The sequence below is a fragment of the Schistocerca nitens genome, chromosome 1 (assembly GCF_023898315.1).
Source record: "Schistocerca nitens isolate TAMUIC-IGC-003100 chromosome 1, iqSchNite1.1, whole genome shotgun sequence".
NCBI lineage: Eukaryota > Metazoa > Arthropoda > Insecta > Orthoptera > Acrididae > Schistocerca > Schistocerca nitens.
This window is the reverse complement of record NC_064614.1, coordinates 150817379-150844420: the sequence shown is the minus strand read 5'-3', so window position 1 is coordinate 150844420 and position 27042 is coordinate 150817379. Positions and strand designations below refer to the sequence as shown.

The window sequence follows — 27042 nt, the reverse complement described above, 5'->3', positions numbered from 1 at the left end:
AATGCATGATCCTCCTGGGCTGCACTTTGTGGTGAGAATTTTGTTGTCTCTCTATTTTATAGCACTGGATATATTTTGTATGTCAAATTATATAGAAGTTCAAATTTTTATTTCTGCATCTGAAGATGATTGTTTGAGACAGTCAAAATTTGTAATCTTGAGACTTGTCTGTGACTGCTCTGAAAATAAAAATTATGCTAACATGTAGCAATTACAGTTATCTCCAAATCACACAAAAAAGAAAAATGAATTCAAACAATTTTAGTAATTTTTTTGAAAAGCAAGATATAGGAAGCAAACATTTTTCTGTTCTTTAAAAATAGGTATTAAAAGTCTGTTTTGTAAGTCTTTAAATCTGTGAAGACTGAAAACTAGAGATGATGTATAAAATGGAAGGAACTTGATTTCTGAAGTCAAAGACTTTGTTTTTTAACTATAGGCAGTAGAAAATTCTTAAGGTATGATGGACAGTCAAAAAATTTGTATGGCAAAAAATGACACAGGGGTTTGTTAACTTGATAGTGATCTTCATAATTGACTGTTAAACTATTCAGTATAATGCTGCCTTCCACTTGTTCTGTGAATTTGATGTGTACCATATTGCACAAGAGAAGAGATAATGACAATATGGCACGTAATCTCATTAGTGCTTCATGCCTGGTACGCATTCCAAGTTTTTGAAACTGAGATAAGCGCTGAAACTGTCATTCAAATTGAAGTGACAGTCAGTGTGGAATAATGGAATCTCTGAAGCCATTTGCATCACTGAGAGGTTACAAGTCTTGTAGAAGTCTTCAGACTATGCTGATGCAACAGCCATACTCAGACTCCTATGCCTTTACTATTTTTAATATGATACCAAGTATTAAGTTCCTGTAGTTCACCTCCAGTGCAAATATGATGTATTGAATGATTTGTGTACTAGATATTGATGACTATAGGCAGCTGTGAAACATTATCTTTCTTCATAATTCTTCCACACACACACACACACACACACACACACACAACACACACACACACACACACACAATGTCCAAGAATAAACAATGCAGCTCAAAAATTTTGATGTATGTACATCATACAACACAAGTCTTTCATGTTCTGACAATCACTTATGCCATTGTTCTGGATAATGTTACATGTGACTCTGTGGTAATTTTCTCAGTAGCAAACAGAACTGCCTAAGAAAGGTGTGGTCACCAAGTGTCACACACTTGCTGCGAGAGACTGGCAGTTGACAGTCAAAGTAAGCAAATTTAATATATTGTACATACAGTCAATTCAACAAGAAAGTGTACGCCGTAATCTGTATGATTAAAAGACCCTATTATAAATACATGTGTACATGAAAATATGTGTTTTTACTAACTGCACAATTAACTAATAATTAATCCAATCGCTGCCATTATCGATTATAGCTTGGCAGATTAGCCCTCTCTCCAATAAGTCATCCACATTTTCAACCTCTAAATATTGTTCGACCCACTTCACAACAAATGTCTTTGACTTCCTAAGAATTTTAGCAGCAGATGCATATGAAAGCTTTGGTCCCTTTGGTTGATTTACAGGGAACACTGCCTCGTGATGCTTCAGATATTTTGCACTCATTTTAAACTGCAACCAACAAAACAAAACATCCAACTCTCACACTGTTTATCTATGCACTGTGCAAAAATGCATTGATTACAGATTCGAAATCATTACCAGAAGCCGGCCGGAGTGGCCGAGCGGTTCTAGGCGCTACAGTCTGGAACCGCGTGACCGCTACGGTTGCAGGTTCGAATCCTGCCTCGGGCATGGATGTGTGTGATGTCCTTAGGTTAGTTGGGTTTAAGTAGTTCTAAGTTCTAGGGGACTGATGACCTCAGAAGTTAAGTCCCATACTGCTCAGAGCCATTTGTAACATTTTGAATCATTACCAGAGATGTCACTAATGATGTTATGCTTAAAATTATGGCATACACTTTCTTGTGGAACTGACTGTAACTAGATGGGAAAACCTATTGTTAATCAGTTACTTGAAATAGTGACAGCCATATTGTATCTAGGCATGTGTATTCCAAATGTTTTAAGATCGAATGACCCAATGCAGATAGTTATAGAAAACACAGATGTCACATGGCGATTAATTTGAAAGAATCCTATGGAATTGAAATTCATCCTTTACGGCGGTAGTTTAGCAAAACGTTCTTATGAGGGATTATTAAATATTACTCATCACAGTGAGGCTTTTACCATGCAAGATTAATGGAGAAGATTAAACAAAGATTTGAGGTTTATTTAACCAGCTTTAGCGTGTTATGGAATGTTTATCCAACTCCAGTGACAGACACTACAAGAAATCTGTTGTGAATCATGAAGGAGCTTACTGTTAAAATTCTGAGAGTGCATGTGCCAGAAAGAATAAAGCAACACATTATTCCCCCCTCCCCAACCCACCCCATTATATCAGACCAAATGCGCATTATGTAAAATTATATAAATTCAAGCTCATACATAAGCTTACTAATAATTTTTCTTCTAATACATAAGTGGAACAGAAATGGGGGAAAAGATAGTGGTGCATTATATAAGTACCCTCTGTCACACACAATAAAGTGAACTGCATAAGAGCAAACACAGACATAGATGTTGCAGTGTAGTAAATTTGTTGACATTTGTTATAGAGATTAACCCACAATAATAAGTCTTCCGTATCACTATTTAGAGACTGACATGTTTGTCTGACTGCTAATGACTTGAGAGTAAATGGCGCAAGTGCAGTGAGTTCATGTGAAACTGATGATGAATGCATAGAAAAGAAATGAAGGAAAGAAAGGAAGGAGTGACAAAGGAAGAATGCTAAGCTTTAGCAAGTGAGCTTGGAATACAAAAATGGATTTAGATTAGCAATATTGTGAAAAGTAAAGTTGCTATTCACCATGTACCAGAGATGCTGAGTCACAGATAGGCACAACAAAAAGACTGTCACCAATGTAGCTTTCAGCTTGTAAGGCCTTTATCAAAATTACATGACAAACACATATATACACAGTCACGCAAACGCAACTCACACACACATGAATGCAGCCTTATGCAACTGAGGCCACACTGCAAGCAGCTGCACCAGTGCATGATGGGAGTGATGACTGGATGGGTGTAAGGAGGAGGCTGTGATGGGGAGGGTGAGGGATAGTAGGGTAGGGGTGGCGGACAGTGGCATGCTGTTGGGGAGCATGCAGGAATGAGGTGGAAAGAGGGTAGGGCAGCTATGTGCAGTCGGGAGGTTAGACAGATGGTAGTGGGGAGGGGGGGGGGTAGTGAAAAAGGAGAGAAGTAAAAAGACTGGGTGTGATGAAGGAATGAGGGCCATGTAGTGCTGGAATGGGAACAGAGAATGGTCTGGATGGGAGAGGACAATGACTAACGAAGGCTGAGGCCAGGAGGGTTGCGAGAACGTAGAATATATTGCAGGGAAAGTTCCCACTGTGGCGTTCGCTATGTTATTCAGTGGTTTGGTATTTAACTAATTTGTAAATGAAAATAATAATCTTATTTTATTACATTGAGTAATTACTAAATAAATTTTCTCCCGGCTAAAGAATTGGTCAAGTTGCTAAACAACTCCAAGTTAACGTCGTGTTAAAAGTGCTGTCTAAGTTGTGTAAGTGTCACTGAATCACAGTTCATACAACAGATTCTATACAACTATGGATTATGAATATAATAGAGGGAAACATTCCACGTGGGAAAAATATATCTAAAAACAAAGATGATGTGACTTACCGAACGAAAGTGCTGGCAGGTCGATAGACACACAAACAAACACAAACATACACACAAAATTCAAGCTTTCACAACAAACGGTTGCTTCATCAGGAAAGAGGGAAGGAGAGGGAAAGATGAAAGGATGTGGATTTTAAGGGAGAGGGTAAGGAGTCATTCCAGTCCCGGGAGCGGAAAGACTTATCTTAGGGGGAAAAAAGGACAGGTATAGATGGAAACAGTTATCTTCAGCAAAATGATCATTGAAACCACTGAATATCAGCCGCACACAACACTGACATATGTTACCTGAAACAATATTCTTCGCAGCTCGTGCATAATTAATTTCGGCTCCATACATCAGCTAGAAAAGTTTGTTATAACGATTGTGCTATGAGCACTGTTTTTAAAGAACCAATCTGATTCGAATTATTTTCATTAAAATGAGTTCGGGACCACCGGTGCACATTTATTTTTACACATTTGTATTATGTTCGGCATTTATGTCTGCAGAGTTACGTAATTTGAATTTGCTGCTGAGATAATTGTTAAGATGGCGGCAGACAATTGATAGAGACTTTATATTGTTAGACCAAATAAGTAAGTATTTGAAATGCTTATTAAACTCTATAAACTCTACTTTTGTATTGTGCACTATTTAGACTTCATCAAGCAAACATTTGATTTGTTTCTAAGGAAAACACAGACAAAAACGCGATACAAATCGCTGTCATCAATGGCTGCGCTCCTTGCAGCGGAAAGAAATAATTAACACAGATAATGCTTACTGAGAGAGGAATTAAAGTTACAAATAATTATTCATTCATATTTATAATTATAATAATGAACTCTATTCTCAAGTAATAATTAACAAATAATTACAATTTCTTAACAGACCTCAGTTTGATATGCGTCCGCAACCTACAAAAGCCAACAAAAGGTAAAAACAAAGGAAGACAAACGCAGATCATAAAAGGAATTTACAATTATTATTGTCTTTGTATGATACACATCGATATGTCCAATTACATCATAGAATATTAAATAAATAATTAATATTTATCATCGTTTTCACTATTTTTTTCATATGTTGAATATGTAATACTTATAACTGTTACAGGTATAATTTCCTCTCGTCGCACTGTAGCTAAAATTTATCTCGTGGATGTTACACCACCTGCGCAATTCAGAAAAGCTGGTGTTGGTGGGAAGGATCCATATGGCACAGGCTATGAAGTAGTCATTGAAATGAAGGATGTCATGTTGGGCAGCGTACTCAGCAACAGGGTGGTTCACTTGTTTCTTGACCACAGTTTCTCAGTAGCCATTCATGCAGACAGACTGCTTGTTGCTTGTCATGCCCACATAGAATGCAGCACAGTGGTTGCAGCATAGCTAGTGGATCACATGACTTGTTTCGCAGGTAGCCCTGCCTTTGATGGGATAGGTGATGTTTGTGACTGGACTGGAGTAGGTGGTGGTGGTGGTGGTGGTGGTGGTGGTGGTGGGAGGATGTATGGGACAGGTCTTGCATCTAGGTCTATGACAGAGGTAAGAGCCATGAGGTAAGGGGTTGGGACTAGGGGTTGTGTAGGGAAGGACGAGTATACTGTGTAGCTTTGGTGGACTGTGGAATACTACTGTGAGAGGGGTGTCTAAGTGCCAGCAAAAACTTAAATTCGCTCTAACGGACAGCAATGATAAAAAAAAAGCAACAAAAAACATAGGAGTCACCACCACTTTAACCCATACAAACATTATGATCAAAGCTCTCACCCTCTTCAGGTGTTGACATGATGCATCCCACTAGAGTACTTAGGTTAAATGGTCACTCAATACAATTAACAATAAATGATAGCTTTGCTGTACATTTGCCTTTTAATAATGCTCCTTCAATATGTGTGCCCTATGTTTAACAATATCAGGGCAGAGCTTTACTAAAGCAGGGCAAATCCTCACTGTACGAAGAAGATGAACTTCCCTGTACACATACTAGGGTTCATAACAATAAATAAAACACTCTTCAGTTACCTCACTCAAGGCCCAAATCTATCAATCCATGATCAATGAACAGCCAAAACTCTATCCTGTAATAGTGTGCCACACTACAAAATACCCCTATTTCAAGCACATTCTCTGGGCATGCCGTGTTGCAAACTCTGCCTGTAATGATCAAGTAACATTAGACAGAGCGAATATCTATCACGTAGTCACAAACTTCTTCACCTGTAAGGTGGGATTTTAACCATCTGAGTGTGCTCACTGGACCTCTAGATTTATGCCACAGAAGTGTATCCCAGTCCTCTATCATAAAACAAAACTTGCAACCACAAACACCAAGTCCTGTTCCTTGCAGCTAATTAAAATACTTCCCCACCAATAAATGATTGCAAACCCAGCAAACTATAACTCGCAATCAAATATCTCCCAGCATAACATAGACTATTAAGCAAATCATAAGTTGTTAACCACGAAACTAGTGAACCAGAGTCTGCCAAAATTTATCAAAGCATGAAACTCAAAAATATGTATATACTGGTGGCGACTTTACCTTACAACTATCCACATATATTGGTTCGCTCCCAACAACTAGTGCACCCAAGACTTTTCCTTTCCGGACACAAATTGACTTCTCATTTGTTCGAAATGGTACTGCCTATCCATTACATATAACAGGATGGGAACCATTAAATTTTAATGAATGTATAGCACCACTCTCCCTTTTAACAGTTTAAAGGTTGCTTGTGAAAGCCGTCAGCTGCCCTCCATGTGGCCAGCTACGGTGGTGGGCTGTGACCTGTCCAGGCTGCGAGATTACGGGTTCTAGCACACCACAGCGACTTGTGGACATACATATAATGCATCTTGACATTATGACATCAACATAGTTACAAAACATGTAGCAGGCAATTTTACAAACATTCATTTTAATATTTCCTGGGTATTAACATGTTTCTCGATGCTGATTTCAATGAGGAAGGTGATAAAAAGCTAATGTATGTTTTACAAAATGACACAGTGCAACGTCCTACCCATTGTCCTCCCCGTCCCTCCCACAGTGGTATTCGGCCAACCGACAAACCTACGCACTATCCTTGTCCTCCCTATCCCACTCCAGCTCCCAAGCCCTTGCCTCACTGCTAGTATAACTGCAATAGACCTAAATGAAAGACCTGTCCCACATATCTTTCCACCACCACCATTCTGGTCACAAGCACCTCCTATCCTATCAAAGGTACGGCCACGTGTGAAAGCAGCTCTTTAATCTACCAACTTAATTGCAGCCATTGTGGGACAAGCTGTCTGCCCACATGAATGGCCACTGACAAACTGTGGCAAAGAAACAGCTTTACCACCCAGTTGCTGATCATGCTGCCCAACATACTGTCCTTCACTTCAATGACTGCTTCACAGCCTGCACCATCTGGACCCCTCCTACCCACACCAGCTTTTCTGAATTGCACAAGTGGGAACTCTTCTGGCAACATATCCTTGATTCCCATAAGCCTACTGCCTGCAGTCATTGCTAGCCCCTGTCCTCATCCTATCTATCCGCCATCCTGCGACCCTGCTCCCCCACTCCAGCACAACACAGACTTCTAGTTCAGCAATGCACCCACTGGTCTTTTTTTCCATTCCCTCCTTCTCTGCCCCAACTGCACCTAGCAGCCCTACCCTGCCCCCCCCCCCCCCCCCAAAATTTATCTGCACCGTTTCACAATGAGCACTACACCATCCCCCATACAGTGCTGCTAGCCTCTCCCCCCCACCCCCCACCCCACCCCACCCCACCCCACCCCACCCCACCCCACCCCACCCCACCCCTTGCAGCTTTCCTTACCCGTACCACACACACACACACACACACACACACACACACACACACACACCAGAGTATTTAGCCACAGCAGCCTGAGACTGTGTGTGTGTGTGTGTGTGTGTGTGTGTGTGTGTGTGTGTGAACTGTGGTTCTGTCAATATGTGTGTGTTTTCTACTTCAGAAAAAGGCCTTTTGGCCGAAAGCTAAAATAAACAGCCGTCTTTTTATTGTGCCTGTCTGTGACTCAACACCTACTTCATATGGATAGTAGTAATCTAACCTTTTTATAACATTGTTGATTTCAACTTGTCTGTTTCTCTTTCCAAATGCCCTAACCTCCCAGCATAATTAAGGGAAATAACACTTATTGCCCTGCTCTGTAGAATACCTGATTTTTTTTTGGCTGATTCTGATGATTTATGCTGAAAAGTCCCTGTCCTTGAACTGAATGTGAACATTTCTACATCTGATACATCTGGAATATTTTATCCAAGATGATGCTATAATCATTACACAGTATAGTACCTGCATTGGGTGGAAATTTAACTGTTGTTTCCCCTTGCTTTTTGCCAAAGTACCAACATATTAACACCCTGATGGATAATATTGCAAGGAAGAATTAGGCAGATGTCCATATTGTTTCCTATGTAATGACTGGAAAGCTCCTGGTCCTTTAGAGCAACCATACATTAGTCCTCCCTCCCGACAGATACCACTTTGCTGTGGTCGCACCTACCGTTAGAGATCTAGCGATAGTTTGTTTTCAGTGACATTAATACAAGCCCCCACTAATAATGTGGGATTCTAAACTGCCAACTCCTGCTGGATATACCTATCATGTTGTCGTTGGTTGTTCAGGGTTGCAGGTCCACATTCCCATTTGTGTTTTATTTGATCTTAACTTTATAAATAACAAACAAAAACCCTGGGTAATGTGTTTTTATTGTTGCTCAGTTCAGAAACTAACATGAGTGTGAAACATGGAAATATCTTCTTGCCTCAGTCTTGCCACTTCACACTAGGCAAATACATTGCAGCACCATCTCAATAACATAGGCACATCTACATCTACATCCATACTCCGCAAGCCACCAGACGGTGTGTGGCGGAGGGTACCTTCAGTACCTCTATCGGTTCTCCCTTCTATTCCAGTCTCGTATTGTTCGTGGAAAGAAGGATTGTTGGTATGCCTCTGTGTGGGCTCTAATCTCCCTGATTTTATCCTCATGGTCTCTTCGCGAGATATACGTAGGAGGGAGCAATATACTGCTTGACTCTTCGGTGAAGGTATGTTCTCGAAACTTTGACAAAAGCCCGTACCGAGCTACTGAGCGTCTCTCCTGCAGAGTCTTCCACTGGAGTTTATCCATCATCTCCGTAACGCTTTCACGATTACTAAATGATCCTGTAACGAAGCGCGTTGCTCTCCATTGGATCTTCTCTATGACTTGTATCAACCCTATCTGGTACGGATCCCACACTGCTGAGCAGTATTCAAGCAGTGGGCGAACAAGCGTACTGTACGCTACTTCCTTTGTTTTCGGATTGCATTTCCTTAGGATTCTTCCAATGAATCTCAGTCTGGCATCTGCTTTACCGACGATCAACATTATATGATCATTCCATTTTAAATCACTCCTAATGCGTACTCCCAGATAATTTATGGTATTAACTGCTTCCAGTTGCTGACCTACTATTTTGTAGCTAAATGATAAAGGATCTATCTTTCTGTGTATTCACAGCACATTACACTTGTCTACATTGAGATTCAATTGCCATTCCCTGCACCATGCGTCAATTCGCTGCAGATCCTCCTGCATTTCAGTACAATTTTCCATTGTTACAACCTCTCGATACACCACAGCATCGTCTGCAAAAAGCCTCAGTGAACTTCCGATGTCATCCACCAGGTCATTTATGTATATTGTAAATAGCAACGGTCCTATGACACTCCCCTGCGGCACACCTGAAATCACTCTTACTTCGGAAGACTTCTCTCCATTGAGAATAACATGCTGCGTCCTGTTATCTAGGAACTCCTCAATCCAATCACACTGCTGGCTACACTCGATGACAAGTGTGCCAAGGCCACCCCCACAGCCATCACCACTGCCCAACTGCCTGCCTTCAGTTGGCGCAGCTGCTTTTGTCCTGGCAGCTCATGGCAATGACCCAGCAGTGTTAGGCGAGTCTTATGTCAGAATTGTGATGTGTTTTGTAAATCAAATAAAGTTTAATGTAATTTTAAGCTATACTGATGGCCCATTGTACAGATAGCCCAGTGCATCCGAGTGACATTGGAGTCCCTTACAAATTGCCATTACTATTCACATGCAACCTGTGTATTAACTGAACCAAGCTGAAAGCAAATGGAAGGATTAAATGAATGTAAAAGCAAATATCAGTTAAAAATAAATAAAATTCCAAAATCAATTGAACAGAAAGTTATTGCGGTGTATATGAAATGATTCCATTTAGTCAAAGGATTACGGAAATGAAGTGAGTTTTTTAGAAGAATTATTGTTGTATGTTTATTAGCATTTTAATTAATTTATACTAATCAAAACCTCTTTTAATTGAAACTAGTTACCACAGTCAAGGTATTTTGGCCTCGTGCTTCAAAACACTTTTTCAAAAAGTGTCTGAATTTAGACAACATGTCATCTCGAGCCAGGTTCTGCGTGAATAGATGATGGAAGCCATCTCCCACAGAATCTTTTCTGTTACTGCAAGTAGAAACTAGTTCTCACATTAGTGAAGCTGGGTACAATTTGTGAAAGAGAAATAAAATGCAAAAACATTAACCAAACAAATAAAGCTGATAAAGTGCGGTATGTCTAAAAAGATTGCTGTGGAAAGGTATGGATAATTTCAAGTAATTTTATGTTGAGGCAGAATGTGTCTGTTATGTTAGATCAGAACCAACCTTTATTATATAGAATTTAGTTTAGGATGAACACCGCAGTTTTCGTCTGAAGCAATTGATTTGAAATAGATTGAGTTGTCACTGTCAATCTCAGAATTATGAAGAGAAAATGATTACATCAAGAGTTCACCTACATGCATTATTGAGGCACGGAAAGATCCACAGTTCATCATGTATCTTCATATGTGCCGAAAGACAGTCACTTCAAAATACAGATTCATAGACATCTACATATATGCTCTGCACCCCACCATGAGGTACATGGCAGAGAGTAAATCCCATTCTACCAGTCATTAGAGTTTTTTCCTGTTACATTCAGGTATGGAGTGCAGGAAGAATGATTGTTGGAATGCCTCTGTACGTGCAGTAATTATTCTAAGCTTATCCTCACGATCCCTATGTAAGCGATACGTAGGGGTTTGAAGTAATAATTTAAAGCCAGTTCTTGAAACTTGGTTAACAGTTTATGTCTGTCTGCAAGAGTCTGCCAGTTCAGTTCCTTCAGTATCTCACTGATTCTCTCCCATGGATTAAACAAATCAGTGACCATTCATGCTGGTCTTCTCTCTATGTGTTCAATATCCCTTGTTAGTTCTGTCTGGTAAGGGTCCCACACACTTGAGCAGTATTCTAGAACTGGTCACATGAGTGATTTGTAAGCAATCTATTTTGCAGACTGATTACACTTCCCCAGTATTCTACCAATAAACCAAAGTCTACCACCTGCTTTACCCACAACTGAACCTATGTGATCATTTCATTTCAGACCACTACAAAGTGTTGCACCCAGGTATTTGTGAGAGTTGGCTGATTCCAACTGTGACTCATTGCATTTATATGGAGGTTTGAACTTAAATAGTGGCAACTATTTATTCACAACCGATACAAGAGAGTTACATGTTTGAAACTGTGACTGGCCTTCAAATTAGTCACTAGCGTTGTGTAGAACCCGTTACCAGCAATGTGGAAGGCATTGTATACCATTAGCAGAGCCTCTTCTGTTGATAGTGTGAATGGAGTGGTCTAAACTTATGGTGATTCTCTTGTACTGCCTGTCGAATCTCTGGAACAGTTCTGAAGTGAATGCCACAAAGTGGTTCCTTCATCTTCAGAATCAAAACAAAGTCACAAGGACTTAAGTCCAGGGAGTATGGTGGACAGTACAGTGATTCCCAGTCCCATCAACCGAACAGAGCAGCCACAGCTTGTGCTGCATGCACCCGCACATTGTCGTGCAAAATGATGGGTGGGTTGCACAGAAAGTGTCGCTGCTTCTTTTGTGAAGCTGGTCGCAGGTGATGCTCCAAAAATGAACAGTAATACAGTGCATTGACAGTCTGCCGTGGAGGAATGTAATGCATTAGGATAACACCATCACAATCGTACACTAGAATCACCATAAGTTTAGACCGCTCCATTCGCACCATCAACAGAACAGGCTCTGCTAATGGTATACTGCACCTGCCACATTGCTGGCAGTGGGTTCTACACAATGCTGGTGACTACTCTGAAGGACAGTAACAGGTCAAACATGTAACTCTTTTGTATTGGTTGTGAATAAATAGTTGCCACTATTTAAGTTCCAATCCTCGTAGTTATCGGATACTATGTTTGTTCGTTTAGTAAAGTGGACAATTTTACATTTCTGAACATTTAAAGCAAACTGGCAATCTCTGCACCACATTGAAATCTTATCAAAATCTGACTGACCACCTTTGCAGCTTCTCTCAGGTAGTACTGAAGAGCCAAAGAAACTGGTTCACCTGACTAATATCTTGCAGGGCCCTCATGAGCATGCAAAAGTATGCAACATGACATGGCATGGACTCAACTAATGTCTGAAGCAGTGTTGGAAGGAATTAACACCATGAATCCTGCAGAGCTGCCCATAAATACATAAGGGTATGAGGCAGTGGAATCTCTTCTGAACAACACGTTGCAAGGCATCCTGGATATGCTCAATAATGTTCACATCTGGGGTTTTTGATGGCCAGCAGAAATGTTTAAACTCAGAAGGTGTTCCTGGAGCCACTCTGTAGCAATTCTGGGTGTGTGGAGTGTCGCATTGTCCTGCTGAAATTGCCTAAGCCCATTGGAATGCACAATGGATATGAATGGACGCATATGAACATCCATATGACATGTCTGAAAGAACAGATACCATCTTCATATAGATAAGGCTTACCAAAAAAACAGATACCGTCTTCATATAGATAAGGCTTACTGGCCAGTGATCTTCTTCAGTGCGGAATCGGTAGATTGACTGCTGCAAGTAATGAATATAGTGCGCAGGGCCACTACAAATGTAGTGTGTGGACAGTAAATTGGAAATGTGGGTCTCATGGGGAGCGTGCCAGAGATAAGTCCCTGCAGTCGCACTATCCTCTGTGTCCTCGAAGGCTCAGTCAGATAGAGCATCTGACATGTAAGCAGGAGATCCCGGGTTTGAGTCCCGGTCAGGACACACATTTTCAATTGTCCCCGTTGAGCTGTAAGCAGCTAATGCTCTGGATTTCATTGTAATTTCATGAATGGATGCAGGTGATCAGACAGGATGCTTATGCACATGTCATCTGTCAGAGTCGTATCTAGACGTATCAAGGATCGCATATCACTCCAAATGCACATGCCCCACACCATTACAGAGCCTCCACCAGTTTCAACAGTCCCCTGCTGACATGCAGGGTTAATGGATTCAGGAGGTTGTCTCCATACCTGTACACATTCATCTGCTAAATACAATTTGAAATGAGAATCGTTGACCAGGCAACATGTTTCCAGTCATCAACATTCCAAGGTCAGTGTTGACGGGCCCAGGCGAGGCGTAAAGCTGTGTTGTGCAGTCATCAAGGGTACGCAAGTAGGTCGTCAGCTCCGAAAGCCTATATTGATGATGTTTCATTGAATTGTTCACATGCTGACACTTGTTGGTGGCCCAGCATTGAAACCTGAAGCAGTTTGCAGAAGTGTTTCACTTCTGGCACATTGAACAATTGTCTTCAGTTGTTGTTGGTCCCATTCTTGCAGGATGTTTTCCCAGCTGCAGCGATATCGAAGATTTGATGTTTTACCGGATTCCTGATATTCACAGTACACTCATGAAATGGTCGTATGGGAAAATCCCCACTTCATCACTACCTCGGAGATGCTGTGACCCATCACTCATGTGCCGACTATAACACCACCTTCAAACTCACTTAAATCTTGATAACCTGTCATTGTAGCAGCAGTAACTGATCTAACAACTGTGCCAGGCACTTATTGTCTTATATAGGCATTGCCGACCACAGCGCCATATTCTGCCTGTTTACATACACTATGTGATCAAAAGTATCCGGACACATGACTGAAAATGAGTTACAAGTTCATGGCACCCTTCATTGGTAATGCTGGAATTCAGTATGGTATTGGCCCACTCTTAGCCTTGATGAAAGCTTCCACTCTCGCAGGCGTATGTTCAGTCTGGTGCTGGAAGGTTTCTTGGGGAATGGCAGCCATTCTTCATGGAGTGCTGTACTAAGGAGAGGTCAGTGAGGCCTGGCTTGAAGTCACTATTCCAAAACATTCCAGAGGTGCTCTATAGGATTCAGCTCAGGACTCTATGCAGGTCAGCCCCCATGCATTATGAACAGGTGCTCGATCGTGTTGAAAGATGCAGTCGCCATACCCAAATTGCTCTTCAACAGTGGGAAGCAAGAAGGTGCTTAAAATGTCAGTGTAGGTGTGTGCTGTGATAGTGCCATGCAAAACAACAAGGGGTGTAAGCCCCCTCCATGAAAAACATGACCACACCATAACACCTCCGCCTCCAAAATTTACTGTTGGCACTACACACACTGGCAGATGACGTTCACTGGGCATTCACCATACACACACCCTACCATCGTATCACCACATTGTGTACTGTGATTCATCTCTCCACACAATGTTCAATCATCCAATGTTTACGCCCCTTACACCAAGCAAAGCATTGTTTGACATTTACTGAAGTGATGTGTGGCTTATGAGCAACTGCCCAACCATGAAATTCAAGTTTTCTCGCCTCCCGCCTAACTGTCATAGTACGTGCAGTGGATCCTGATGCAGTTTGGAATTCCTGTGTGATGGACTGGATAGATGTCTGCCTATTACACATTATGACCCTCTTCAACTGTTGGCGGTCTCTGTCAGTCAACAGATGAGGTTGGCCTGTACGCTTTTGTGCTGTACGTGTCCCTTCACATTTCCACTTCACTATCACATGGGAAACAGTGGACCTAAGAATGTTTAGGAGTGTTGAAATCTTGCATGACGCAAGTGACACCCAATCACCCGACCACGTTCGAAGTCTTTGAGTTCTGTGAAGTGTCCCATTCTGCTCTTTCATGATGTCTAATGACTACTGATGTCACTGATATGCAGTACCTGGCAATAGGTGGCAGCACACTACACCTAACATGAATATGAAAAATGTATCACATAGTGTATCTCTGTATTTGAATACACATACCTATACCAGTTTCTTTGGCACTTCACTGTAGGCAACTGCATCATCTGTGAAAAGCCTGATTTTACTATTAATAGTGTCTGCTAAGTCATTAATATACAATATAAACAGCAAGGGTCCCAACAAAGGTTCCTAGGGCACTCGAAGTTACTTCTACATCTGATGATGACTTTCCATCCAAGATAACATGCTATACCCTGCGTACCAAACAGTCCTCAATCCAGTCACAAATTTTATTTGGTACCCCATATGATCGTACTTTTGACAATAAGCTTAGTTGTGGTACTAAGTCAGATGCTTTTTGGAATCATGACCCACTGTATCTACCTGGTTGCCTTGACCCAAAGCATTCATTATGTCATGGGAAAAGTGTGAGGTGGGTTTCACATCATCAGTGGTTTCGAAATCCATGCTGGTTGGCATTGTGGTGGTCATTCTGTTCAAGATACCTCCTTATGTTTGAGCTTAGTATATGTTCTAAGATTCTACAACAAATCAGTGTCAAGGATGTTGGATGGTAGTTTTGTGGATCACTTCTGCTACCCTTCTTGTAGTTGGATGTAACCTGTGCCTTTTTTGAAGAACTGGGTGTAGGTTTTTGTTTGAGAGGTCTACGATAGATTATAGTTAGAAGAGGGGCTAACTTAGCCACAAGTTCAGTATAGAATCTGAAATGGATTCCATCAGGACCTGGAGCTTTGTTCAGTTTTAACAATTTCAGCTGTTTCTCAACACTACTGACACTAATACTTATTTCATTCATCTTTGCAGTGGTAAGAGAATTAAATTGGGGCAATTTTCGTGGATTTTCCGTTGTAGAGGAACATTTGGAAACAGGGTTAAGCATTTCAGCTTTTGCTTTGCTACCCTCAATTTCAGTTCATGGACACTAACTTTGGTGCCACTAACAGCCTTTACATACTACCAGAATTTCTTTGGATTTTGTGAAATGCCATTTGACAATATTCTGCTATGGTAGTCGTTGAAGGCATCACACATTGCTCTCTTGACAGCCAAATGTTTTTCATTTAGCATTTCTGTAGTCCTATGCTTTGTTTTACACCTTTTATGCAGTAGTCTCTGTTTCTTTAGAAGTTTCTTTACAGTGATTTATATCATGGAGATTCCCTCACATTATGAACTGTTCTGTTTGGTACATATCTACAAGGTGGAATCCAAAATTTTCGGAACTGGTGCTGCCATCTGAAAAGTGGTAGTAGTAGATCTTTACACCGCTAGGTGACGAGAGCTGCATACCTGATGAGTCGGTTTGCAGAGTGGCATTCAGCTAGGAGGACATGTTGCGTGTCCACAGTGATTTCCGTAATACTCTGTATTTGGTGTGTGGTGATTTTACAATGGTTCCACGAACAGAACAGCACATTTGTATCAAATTCTGTGCAAATCTCAGGAAAAGTGCTACGGAGACCCTTGCAATGATTCACCAAGTGTTTGGGGGACAGAGCAGGAGCCTTGCGCATGTGTTTGAGTGACATGCTCGGTTCAGGGCTGGCTGTACAGACGTTGAAGATTATGCTCACACTGGAAGGCCCATTAGCCACGCAATGTCAGACATTGTTGCAAAACTTCAACAATTGGTTCGTACAGATCGACGTCGAACCATTCAAGACCTTGCAGATGAAGTGGGTATTGGTTATGGGACATGAATTGGGCATACATCATATCGCCGCAAAATTTGTGCCAAGTATCTTAACTGCCAATCAGAATGCACAGCATGTTGAAGTGTGCACGGACCTTCATCAGACCATATCTGATGATCCAACCTTCTTGTCACGGGTTATCACCAGCGATGAGAGCTCGATTTACGGTTATGACCCAGAGACAAAGCAGCAATCGTCCCAGTGGAAGAGCCTGGGCTCTCCAAGACTCGAAAAATCGAGACAGGTGAATAAGCAAAGTGAAAAGCGTGATCATCGTTTTCTTTGATACCAAGGGAATTGTGCACAAAGAATTCATCCCACCCAACCAAACAGTGAATTCCGCTTACTTCTGTGACGTTTCGCAACGGCTCCGGGAAAACGTGCGGTGATGACAACCCGAACTTTGGCATCAAGGGAACTGGCCGCTGCATCACGACAATGCGCCCTGTCACATGTCCTTGCTCACCAGGACCTTTTTGGCAAAAAACAACATGGCTGTTGTACCCCATCCACCATACTCGCCAGGTCTGGCACCTTGCGACTTCGCGCTCTTCCCAAAACTGAAACTCAAGTTGAAAGGCCGCCGGTTGGACACACTAGAGAGGATTCAAGAAGCATCGCGAGTGGTGATAAACACCCTCAAAGAACAGGACTCCGATAAAACATTTGACCAGTGGCAGAAACGCTGGGACCATGTGTACGTGCGGATGGGAACTACTTTGAGGGTGATGGTGACCATTAGTCCAAAGTTAAGGTTTCCAACAGATGGCAGCACCAGTCCTGAAAATTTTGGATAGCATCTTATATCCAGTGCATGGTCAACTGTTCTTTTAAACTTGAGCCATAGTTCCTCCACATGCTTCTGCTGTGTGTTGGAAGTTTCAAGTTCCTTGTTGAGATATGGCACTATTGATTTTTTTATCTAGTTTACTGAACACATATATCTTTCTTCTTGTTTTAGTTGTCCTTTGTACTTTGGTAATCATTGTTTCCACAACTGCATCATGGTCAGTGATCCCATTTTCAATGTGGACATCCTCAAAGAGGTCCAGTCTATTTGTTGCCATTAAATCCAATATATTTCCATCATGAGTGGAGTTCCTAACTATCTGTTCTAGGCAGGTTTCAGAGAAGCCATTCATTCAGTAATGTTTCATAGGATGTCTTATCACACTCACCACTAACTAAACTGTAATTTTCTCAGTTAATTTTTGGACAATTGAAGTCCCCACCGATGATTACAGAATGATTGGGGACTTTACATGCAAGTGAACTAAGGTTTTCTCTAAAATTTTTGGTTACATCAGGAGGTGAGTCTGTTGGGTGATAGAAGGATCCAATTATCATTTTATGCCACCCCTGATACAGTAGTCTTGCCCAAACAGTGTGACATGCAGCTTCAATTTCTGTCTCAGTGGATTTTAGTTTCTTGCCTACTGTGACAGATACACCAACTCTGTTTCCCATTTTCCTATCATTTCGATATACACTTAAATTTTCCCCAAAAATCTCACTGCTATCATTTTCAGGTTTCAGTCAAAAAGGACTTTACAGTGTTGGAATTATATAGAAATTTATTGAGATAACTTACAGAATTGATAGATGTGTCATTTGTAGCAAACAACCTCATGTTTTACATAAAAGTGTCGAGTGCTATTTTGGTTCAGTGTGACCACAGTTTGTGATGTGGCAAACATCCCACCGGTAATCAATTTCTTCCCACACTCATTGCAGCAAATCAGGCATAACTGTGCAATAGCAAGTTTTCAGGTCTGCTTGGAGGCTCTTTAGAGTATTCAGTGCAAAATTTATACTGAACGTGTATTGCAGAGTTCATTTCATGAAACCAAAACACACATGGAGCACGCTCCGCACCAGTGAAAGTAGCCATTTTAACCGTGCACTATGCTGGCACTCCTGGTGGCAGAATGGGGTACTGATGCACGTTGTGAATCAAACTTGAGGTTGTTTGCTACAAAATGACACATTTGCCTTTTCTGTAAGTTATCTCAATAAATCTCTACATCATTCCAAAGTTTTAAAGTCCTCTTTGACTCACTCTGTAGAGAAAACGAGGTGGCAGCGAGGCTCAGTTACTCCTGCCTATAAGAGGTAGCTACTGACCTGTCGTTTGCTGCCTAACATGAATGGGACTGGACCCTTCACATTTATCTAGGCAACATGAAGATGATTTTATCTAGTGAATCATTCTCATACAAATAATGCAAGGGTAACTGATAATGATCAGCACTGATTGAAAAGTGTACAAAAGCCTTTTTTACGTTTAACAAAATGTATTTGCATAATAGAAAAGTTTTCAGTGTTGAAACTATTCCATAACTAATTTTTTTCCTTTCCTTTTTCAGCATACCTTGGGATCACTGCTACACTATATTGCTCAAAAGTATATTGAGAATTCACTTTCATTTCTCATTCAATTGTGAACGGGATTTGGTGTTACTTATTGCCAATGTCAAATAGGAAGTATTCCTATGAATATTGAGGTGACATCTGAAGATTTGTGAAACCTGAGTTTCTCCTGGCATATAAAATGTTCAAATAAGAAAATGCATCCATGTGTCGTCATCCACAACTACCAATATTTTGGCGGGTGGACATCTTGTTGTTTTCCAGGTACAAATGCAACAAGAAATCACTGAAATTTAAAACCTGATTTTGCAGAGCATATTCAGAAAGATGATAACACACACACACACACACACACACACACACACAGTAAACACTATCGCCACCACATAATCAAAGATGATGGACGTCAGAGTTAGTGAATATTAATAACCAACGGGTGACGTAGCATTAACTCTGTCCCTTTGTTTTAGCAGCAGTCATCGTATGGAATATAACAACATGTAGATTTTAGCGTGCACTTACAGCTAATGTCATGATGTCATTAATGGAGCAATTGAAATTATCAAGTAACCTCTTAAGAGTTGGAGATTTCTGCTCAAATTCTGCGTTGAATCCTGCTCTCACCATTGTCAAAAGACAGAGGGACAGAGTCAAAGCTACCTCACTCGGTCATTATTGATGTGCACTATTTATGATCTCTGATGCCTGTCATCTTTGGTTAGGTATTGGGGCTAGCGTTTACAGAGAGAGAGAGAGAGAGAGAGAGAGAGAGAGAGAGAGAGAGTGTTTATACTCTATAAACTCATGTTTTAACCCTTTCAGACCTTAATTTTTTTCTGGAGGAAGGAAATTTTTTCCTTGTGCTGTAAAGCTCTTGGGTGATTTCTTAATGGTTTTATATGCTAGATTTATACAAAAATGTGTACCCGTTTTCAAAATATACTTTGTGCACTTGGCTCCTTTTTATGGATTAAAATAACTAATTTTGAATATTCACTGTTGTAATAAACAAACTGATCATTCAATAATTGCTATGCAAAATAACAATATTAATACTCATTTATACAGTGGAATGTAACTAATCAACCACTTTCGTGTATTCTGGCAGTCACAAGCCACTGCACACTACTACTTTGACCTATTGAAATTTTTATAGTGAAGCTCAATAGTTGGCAGCACTTGTACATGATGAAAAGATTGAACATTCACAAATATGTATTATGAGGTTTCCACTGTGGAAAAATATTTCCCTTGCAACTACGAGACAGTAAAATTTAATGAGAACAGTTGTAGCCAGTTGGTCTGAAAGGTTTAAATTCCTTTGCACAGGACTTCGTTGCTGCATGTGTGCCTTGAAAATGAAAGGATGTTCACCTGTTGAAATATCAGCAGTTGTCAAAGATGTCACTGGGCTGCATTCCCATAAGTTATTTGAATATCTAAAGATTTAATTGTTAATTCTTTCTCATTAACTTAGTGGATGATTATGCATCATCCTCCCCTTGCCCCCCCCCCCTCCTTCTCCCCATGTTTTATAAATAGAGTTATAATTGCGACCAGTTTGTGATAGGCCTACATGGTTAACACATCACAACCAGGTATGTTTAAAGATCTAGATGTTTATGGAGGTATTATAATTGATAATTATGATAAAAAGCTGAAATTTGGAATAAGCTTATGAAAGTGCTATTTCATATCCAGCTAGCTGTTGTATCATTGTGTGTTTTGTATTAAGCCCATCTCCAGTTCACCCATTCTGTCCTAACATAATTTTTCAACTCTTGAAGCAAAACTGCTAGACTATGCTTGGGTCAGTTTTCTACACTGCTGCTCAAGTGCTCCAAATACCCCTATAATTTTGAACTGTCTTAATGCCCTCTATCTTTGAGGAAGGATTTTTCACTATCTTTGGGAAATTGTAACATTTTTGAGACAGCACTTGGTTTATTTTGGGTATTATATCATCTTTGATAAGGAAGTATTTGTCTCTTTTAGAGAATTTTAATTTTTTAAAAAGTTTTTTAATGCACCAAAATTATATATCATACAAACATTCCAGTCTGGCAGCTTGTGAAGGAATAGAGAGAAGTAGTGGTTTTAAGATGAATTTTATATGAGTATTCCATACATGAGTAAATATTACACTAAGAAATTTTGTGTTTTGATTATTGTTTTTTCTGTGTGATCGTAATATCAATTATTAACTTAACCATTGTATATTCTTTGTATTCTATTAAATTATGAGACAGAATTTCTGGCCACACTTACCTTCAGGAAATGAAACAGTTAGGTACTGCTGATAGTCACATATTAAAGTAACAGTACACAACACTGTCCTAGCTTTCAGAACTATTAGTTCCTTCCTCTAGGAGGAGAGAGGGATGAGTTTAGCAAAGTTAAGAAGGACAAGCATGTCACTTAGACCCAACTGCAGGAGAGACCCACTTAGTGTGAAGATGAAGCTGGACAAAGATGAGCAGGGAGTAAGTCTCTTTCTTTGTTTGACCACCTTTTTCCTGTATTGGGTGACATTTTTACAAGTTTTCTGACTTTTTTTTTCTAGCTTGGTTATCTCTTTTCATTGTTTAGTGATCTCTCTCAGTTTGTCTATCATTATTCCTTGTTTTCTTTCCCCCCACATATTCTTTCAATGGCCAATTTTTCTGTGTTCAGAAACAAGTCACCTTGCTCTCCCATGTTTCCCTTTGCCTTTGTCTGTACTTGTCCTCACAAGAGGTGAGTGTTTCCCATTGTGGTGTCTAAGTGACCTTCTCTTTCTTCTTAACCTTTTAATCTTCCCCACCCTATCCCTCTCTTCTTTGCGGGGAACGAATCAATAATTCCAAAAGCTACAATAGTGCCATGCACTTTACTATTATGTGTATCTGTTTCACCTATTGAGGTATGTACTTGCCATAAATTCTGTCTCATAATTTAATAGTTTTTGTGATTGAATTATACTTTGTGTTGTCATAGCTTATAACTTCACAGATACTGTAAAATGCTGAAGAGACATACTATATAATTATATGAATCAAGTGATATCTCAGCACTATTGATAACTTTTAGTCTTTTGATCTCAATCAGCAAGATATCTATGCCTGTATAACTGTAGCTAGGTGAATGTAGATCACGGTTAGTGTAGTTCTTGAGGCAGAGAGCTCCAAGTGTTTTGTAACCTGAAGCTTATGCTCTCTTAATAAAATATATTGTGGGCTCCACATTTTATCTTTAGGTGAGTAGTGATTTTTCTTCATGTACAGATGCCTAAGAAAGATGAGAAAAACAGAGACAGTAATGTGGGTCACTAATGTATATGCAACAAGTCACTTTAATTACTAAAATGCAAGAATGTAATTGAATGTATGAGTAGGAGTTGTTGAAGGCCAAGTGCTAATAATAATATTGCTCAGTGCTAGAAGAAGGAAAAATATCCAGCAGCTTCTCAAAGAAGCAGACATTTTGAAGAAATATTATCATGACAGTGTAAAAGAAATTCTGATGCATAGAAAAATGTAATCAACTATTTTTTGGTACAGTGTTGTTAAGCAGAATACATGCCTGTCATCCATGAACCTACTAACTTCCAACAAATAAAATAAAAACATCCCTTCCCATAAAATCAGCTGAACATGTGCGACTTCAAAATGTTTACAAATTCTTACACATTAATTTGTGTATTTGATATTGTGTCAAAGATTTATATTTTAACTTTGATTATGGGACCAAGAGCAAATAAATGTATATACATTATAACTTCATCTAAATCTAAATACATGATCTGCAGAGTCAATGCACATTGTGCGGTGGAGGGTACTTTACACTATTGCTAGTGATTTCCTTTCCTGTTCGTCTCACAAATGGAGCAAGAGAAGAAATTATTTCCTGGACATGTCTGCACTAACCTTAATAGCCCTTATTTTGTTGTTACAATCCTTACATAAGACAGACATGAGAGGCAGTACAATCATTCTGCAGTCTGCCACAAATGCTTGCACTTTAAACTTCATCAGTAGTGTATTGGAAAAACACCATCTTTCTTCGAGGATTCCCATCGAAACTCACTCATTTCCGTTACATTCTCATACTGATAAAGTTGACTGGTAACAAATCTATCAGTGTTTCTTTGAACTACTTTGATGTTTTCTATTAATCTGACCTGTAGGGGATCCCAAGCCATTGAACAGTACTCAAGAATGGATTGCACAAGGGTTCCCTAAGAAGTCTGCTCTATAGGCATGCTACACCTTCCCAGAACTCTACCATCCATCTTCCTTACAATTTACCTCATGTGAGTCTTCCATTTCATAATGTTACACAATATTACACACAGATATTTAATCAGTGTGACTGAATTGAGCAACACAGAATTAATAATGTATTTGAACAATAGAAGAATGTTTCTCCTACCCATCCATATTAACTTATATTTTTCCACATATGAGGCAAGTTGCTATTCATCACACCAAATATAAATTTTGTCCAAGTCATCTTGAATCATTCACTAACTCAACAGTAATGCAGTCACTCAACAAAGACACTCTCCTATATGTTAATGACAATATTATGAAAAGGATAGATTGCTACTCATAATGTAGAGAAGACAATGAGTCACAGACATGCAGAACAAAAAGACTCCTATTCATTTTAGCTGTTGGCCAACAGATCTTCTTCTAAAGTATAAAACAGCCACCCAAACACACACACACACACACACACACACACACACACACACACACACACGAACAAGTACACGAATGTGCGTCCACTGTCTCTGGCCATTGAAGCCGAACTATGTACAGCAAGTGCACCTGAGGGAGGGAGGGAGGGAGGAGGAGGCCACCTCCTTACCCCCACCACCCACAGATTGCTTCTCCTATCACTTGCAGTCTGGTCTCAGTGGCCAGTGACAAAGGCCGTGTGTGTGTGTGTGTGTGTGTGTGTGTGTGTGTGTGTGTGTGTGTGTGTGTGTGTTTTATTCTTTAGAAGAAGGCCTTTTCATTTTGCCTGTCAGCAACTGAGTGTCTCCTCTGTAGAGTGACTAGCAGTCTATCCTTTTCATAAATTATCAGATTTTCCATTGTTTGATTTCTACTGCATATTAACATCTTCAGCAACTGAACTTGCAGCCTTTTAAAACTACTGTGATTTTGTTATTAGTTAAGGAACTACATTGGATATTAGTCATCTTCAGGTTTTGTTTGACATTAGCTAAATTTCAGCATAAGCCCTAGTTGACTATACATTTTCATAACTGACGCAGTTGCAACTGCCTTTGTGAACATAGTGTTTATTGCTGGTACCAGGTGCAGAAATCAGTGGGCATACACTGTGTGAGGGTCACATGTGAAGTTCCTGGGCACCCAGATGGGTGAGTTCCCGGGCACCCAGATGGGTGATAGACTGTGGGGGCTGTGGCATGTGGAGAAGCTGTGTGTGTGTGTGTGTGTGTGTGTGTGTGTGTGTGTGTGTGTGTGTTGTGTGTGTGTGTGTGTGTGTGTCTGTAAGAGGGCTTAAGGCTTCTTGACTGAAAGCTTACTTGTGTAACATCCTTTTGTTGTGCCTGTTCGCAACTCAACATCTCCCCTATATTGTGAGTAGCAATCTATCATTTTCATAATATGGTCATCATTCTGTACTGGATTTTCCATTGTTAGATATTTTATATCCCTGGATAAGTTACCAAACATTTTTGTTGCAGCATTGTGCACCCATTTTTATGCTAAATACAATGTGGGGCAATGAAACAGAAGTAATTTCCATGTAGATTGTGCGTTTGGTACAAAACTCTATAACAGATTTTCAATGGGCTTCTGGCAGGAAACTGAAAACCATCCAAATACACTATACAGCAAATAAAATGACACACTATGAAGGAATTATCCAGATGGAACTGAAATCAGTACATACATGTGATATACATGTACAGACAAACAAATGAAGACCTTTCAGAAAGACTGGATGATTTATTCAGGAGGAAGAGCTTCAAAAATTGAGCAAATCAATAATGTGTTGGTCCACATCTGGTCCTTATAAAAGTAGTTATTCAGCTTGGCATTCATTGACAGAGTTGGTGGATGTCCTCCTGCGGGATACTGTGCCAAATTCTGTCCAATCAGCATGTTAGATCATCGTAATTCTGAGCTGGTTGGAGGGCTCTGCCATTACACTCAAACATTCTCAATTGGGGAGAGATCCACCAACCTTGTTGAGCTTGGTAAGGTTTGACAAGCAGTAGAAACTCTTGCTGTGTCTGGGCAGGCATTAGCTTGGTGAAATGTAAGCCCAAGATGGCTTGCCATGATGGGCAACAAAACCTCTCATAGAATATTGTTGATGTATCTCTATGCTGTAAGGGAGCTGTGGATGACAACCAAAGTGGTCCAGCTTTGGAGAAAAGTGACACCCTAAACTATCACTCCTAATTGTCTTGCAGGTTTGTCAGATTGGTATCCCATGCTGTCCTGGGCATCTCCAGACACACATTTGCCAGTCATTGGGGCTCAGTTCGAAGTGGGAGTCGTCACTGAAGGCAATTCCACTTCAGTCTGTGAGATTCCAGGCTGAAGACATGTCCATAGATGGCCTAGACTATTGTGTCTCACTGTTTAGAGGCACAAAACGCGTGGGTGTTTCAGCTCGTTACTAAATGCAAATAAGTAGGAGGCTGAGTTGATAGGAGCTGAAGGAGTCCTGATTGCAATAATATGTGGTACGGCACACTGAAAGAGGGAAGGATTATTATTCAAGAAACACATAGTACAATGAAATTACTTATCTTCAGTAGTTTGTATGACTGCAGCTACGGCTATAACTAATACAACATATTCTCAGGGACTAAGCCTGATGGGCCCTCCTCAGAGAATCAATGCAAACAGAACTGGCTGAGGCCCATTTATGAAAGTGCATCTGACTAGGTTGAAATCTAGCTAAGAAGTGAACGAGGCACACTCCAGTTCCGTCAAGCTGCACAGCCCGCTACAGTGCACTGTGCTCGGCAGACGACGGGCTGCCAACCTTGTGTTGGCGCGGCAATGTAGTAGTATCTGTGGCAATGATACTACATAGACAGAGGTGGAATATCAGCCTGATTGTCACTCGCCATACTGGTTGTCATCTGCAGCATCCTTAGAGCACTGCGGTATGTTGACAATATTCTACACCCTGTTTTGCTGCCCTTCACGGCAAACCATCTGGGGCTTACATTTTGCGAAGATAATGCCTGCTCAGACCCGGAGAGAGTTTCTATTGCTTGCCTTCGTGTTTATGAAACCAGGGCCCCACAACCAGCTCAGGATTTTGCTTATTTAACACATGAATTGTACAGAATTTGGCATGATACCCTTAACGGGGACGTCCAATAGCACTATCAATCAGTGCCAAGCCGAATAACTGCTTGGATAAGGGCCTTGGATGGTAGACCAACAGGTTAATGTCTTGCTCAATTTGTGAAGCTCTTCCTCTTGAGTAAATCATCCCATTTTTCTGGAATTGTAAAAATAATTGTTTGTACTTGTACATCACATGTAACGATTTCCGTCCCATTTGGGTAATTCCTTTATGGGACGTTGTTTATTTTCATCTTAAAGTGTATTTAAACACAAAGTAAAAGAATATCTCATTAGAAACTCCCGTAATTGTAGTATACATATTAGGTTCATCCTGACTTTGCCTGTATTTGGACAGCTGGTAGCAGTTTTGTAAAATTATATAAATGCTTTGTTTAAAGTATTTGATGAAAAGCACAGCTGAATACTGTTAGGGGAGGAGAAGTGGAGTTTTTCAGGGTGCTGTTTCAGTCATAACATACACTTATAAAGTAACACAGTTGTAACTTCCATAACTATCAGTTTTAGCAGATTCATCATGGGGCTGTCAGTGTTCAAACCATCTAACTAAAACTATAAGAACACACACAGGTGCCATAATAATACAAGTGGGTGAAAAACTTAAGGAATAAAGTAACCACCTCATGGTGTGTCACCAGCAACTAACGCAGCTCAATGAAACTTGGGCAGTACATTGAAAGATG

At 40.4% G+C, this 27042-nt stretch overlaps 1 protein-coding gene across 2 annotated transcripts in view; it reads left to right on the top strand.

Moving 5' to 3' along the window:
- LOC126243722 (uncharacterized) overlaps positions 1 to 22759 on the top strand; it is a 77816-nt gene extending 55057 nt beyond the window's left edge. For both annotated transcript variants that reach the window (XM_049948183.1, XM_049948184.1), the window contains exon 5: positions 19007 to 22759. In XM_049948183.1, the coding sequence (XP_049804140.1) occupies positions 19007 to 19084 (78 nt within the window). In that variant the 3' untranslated portion in view covers positions 19085 to 22759. The remainder of the gene's footprint in view (positions 1 to 19006) is intronic.
- Positions 22760 to 27042: the final 4283 nt, after the last annotated feature.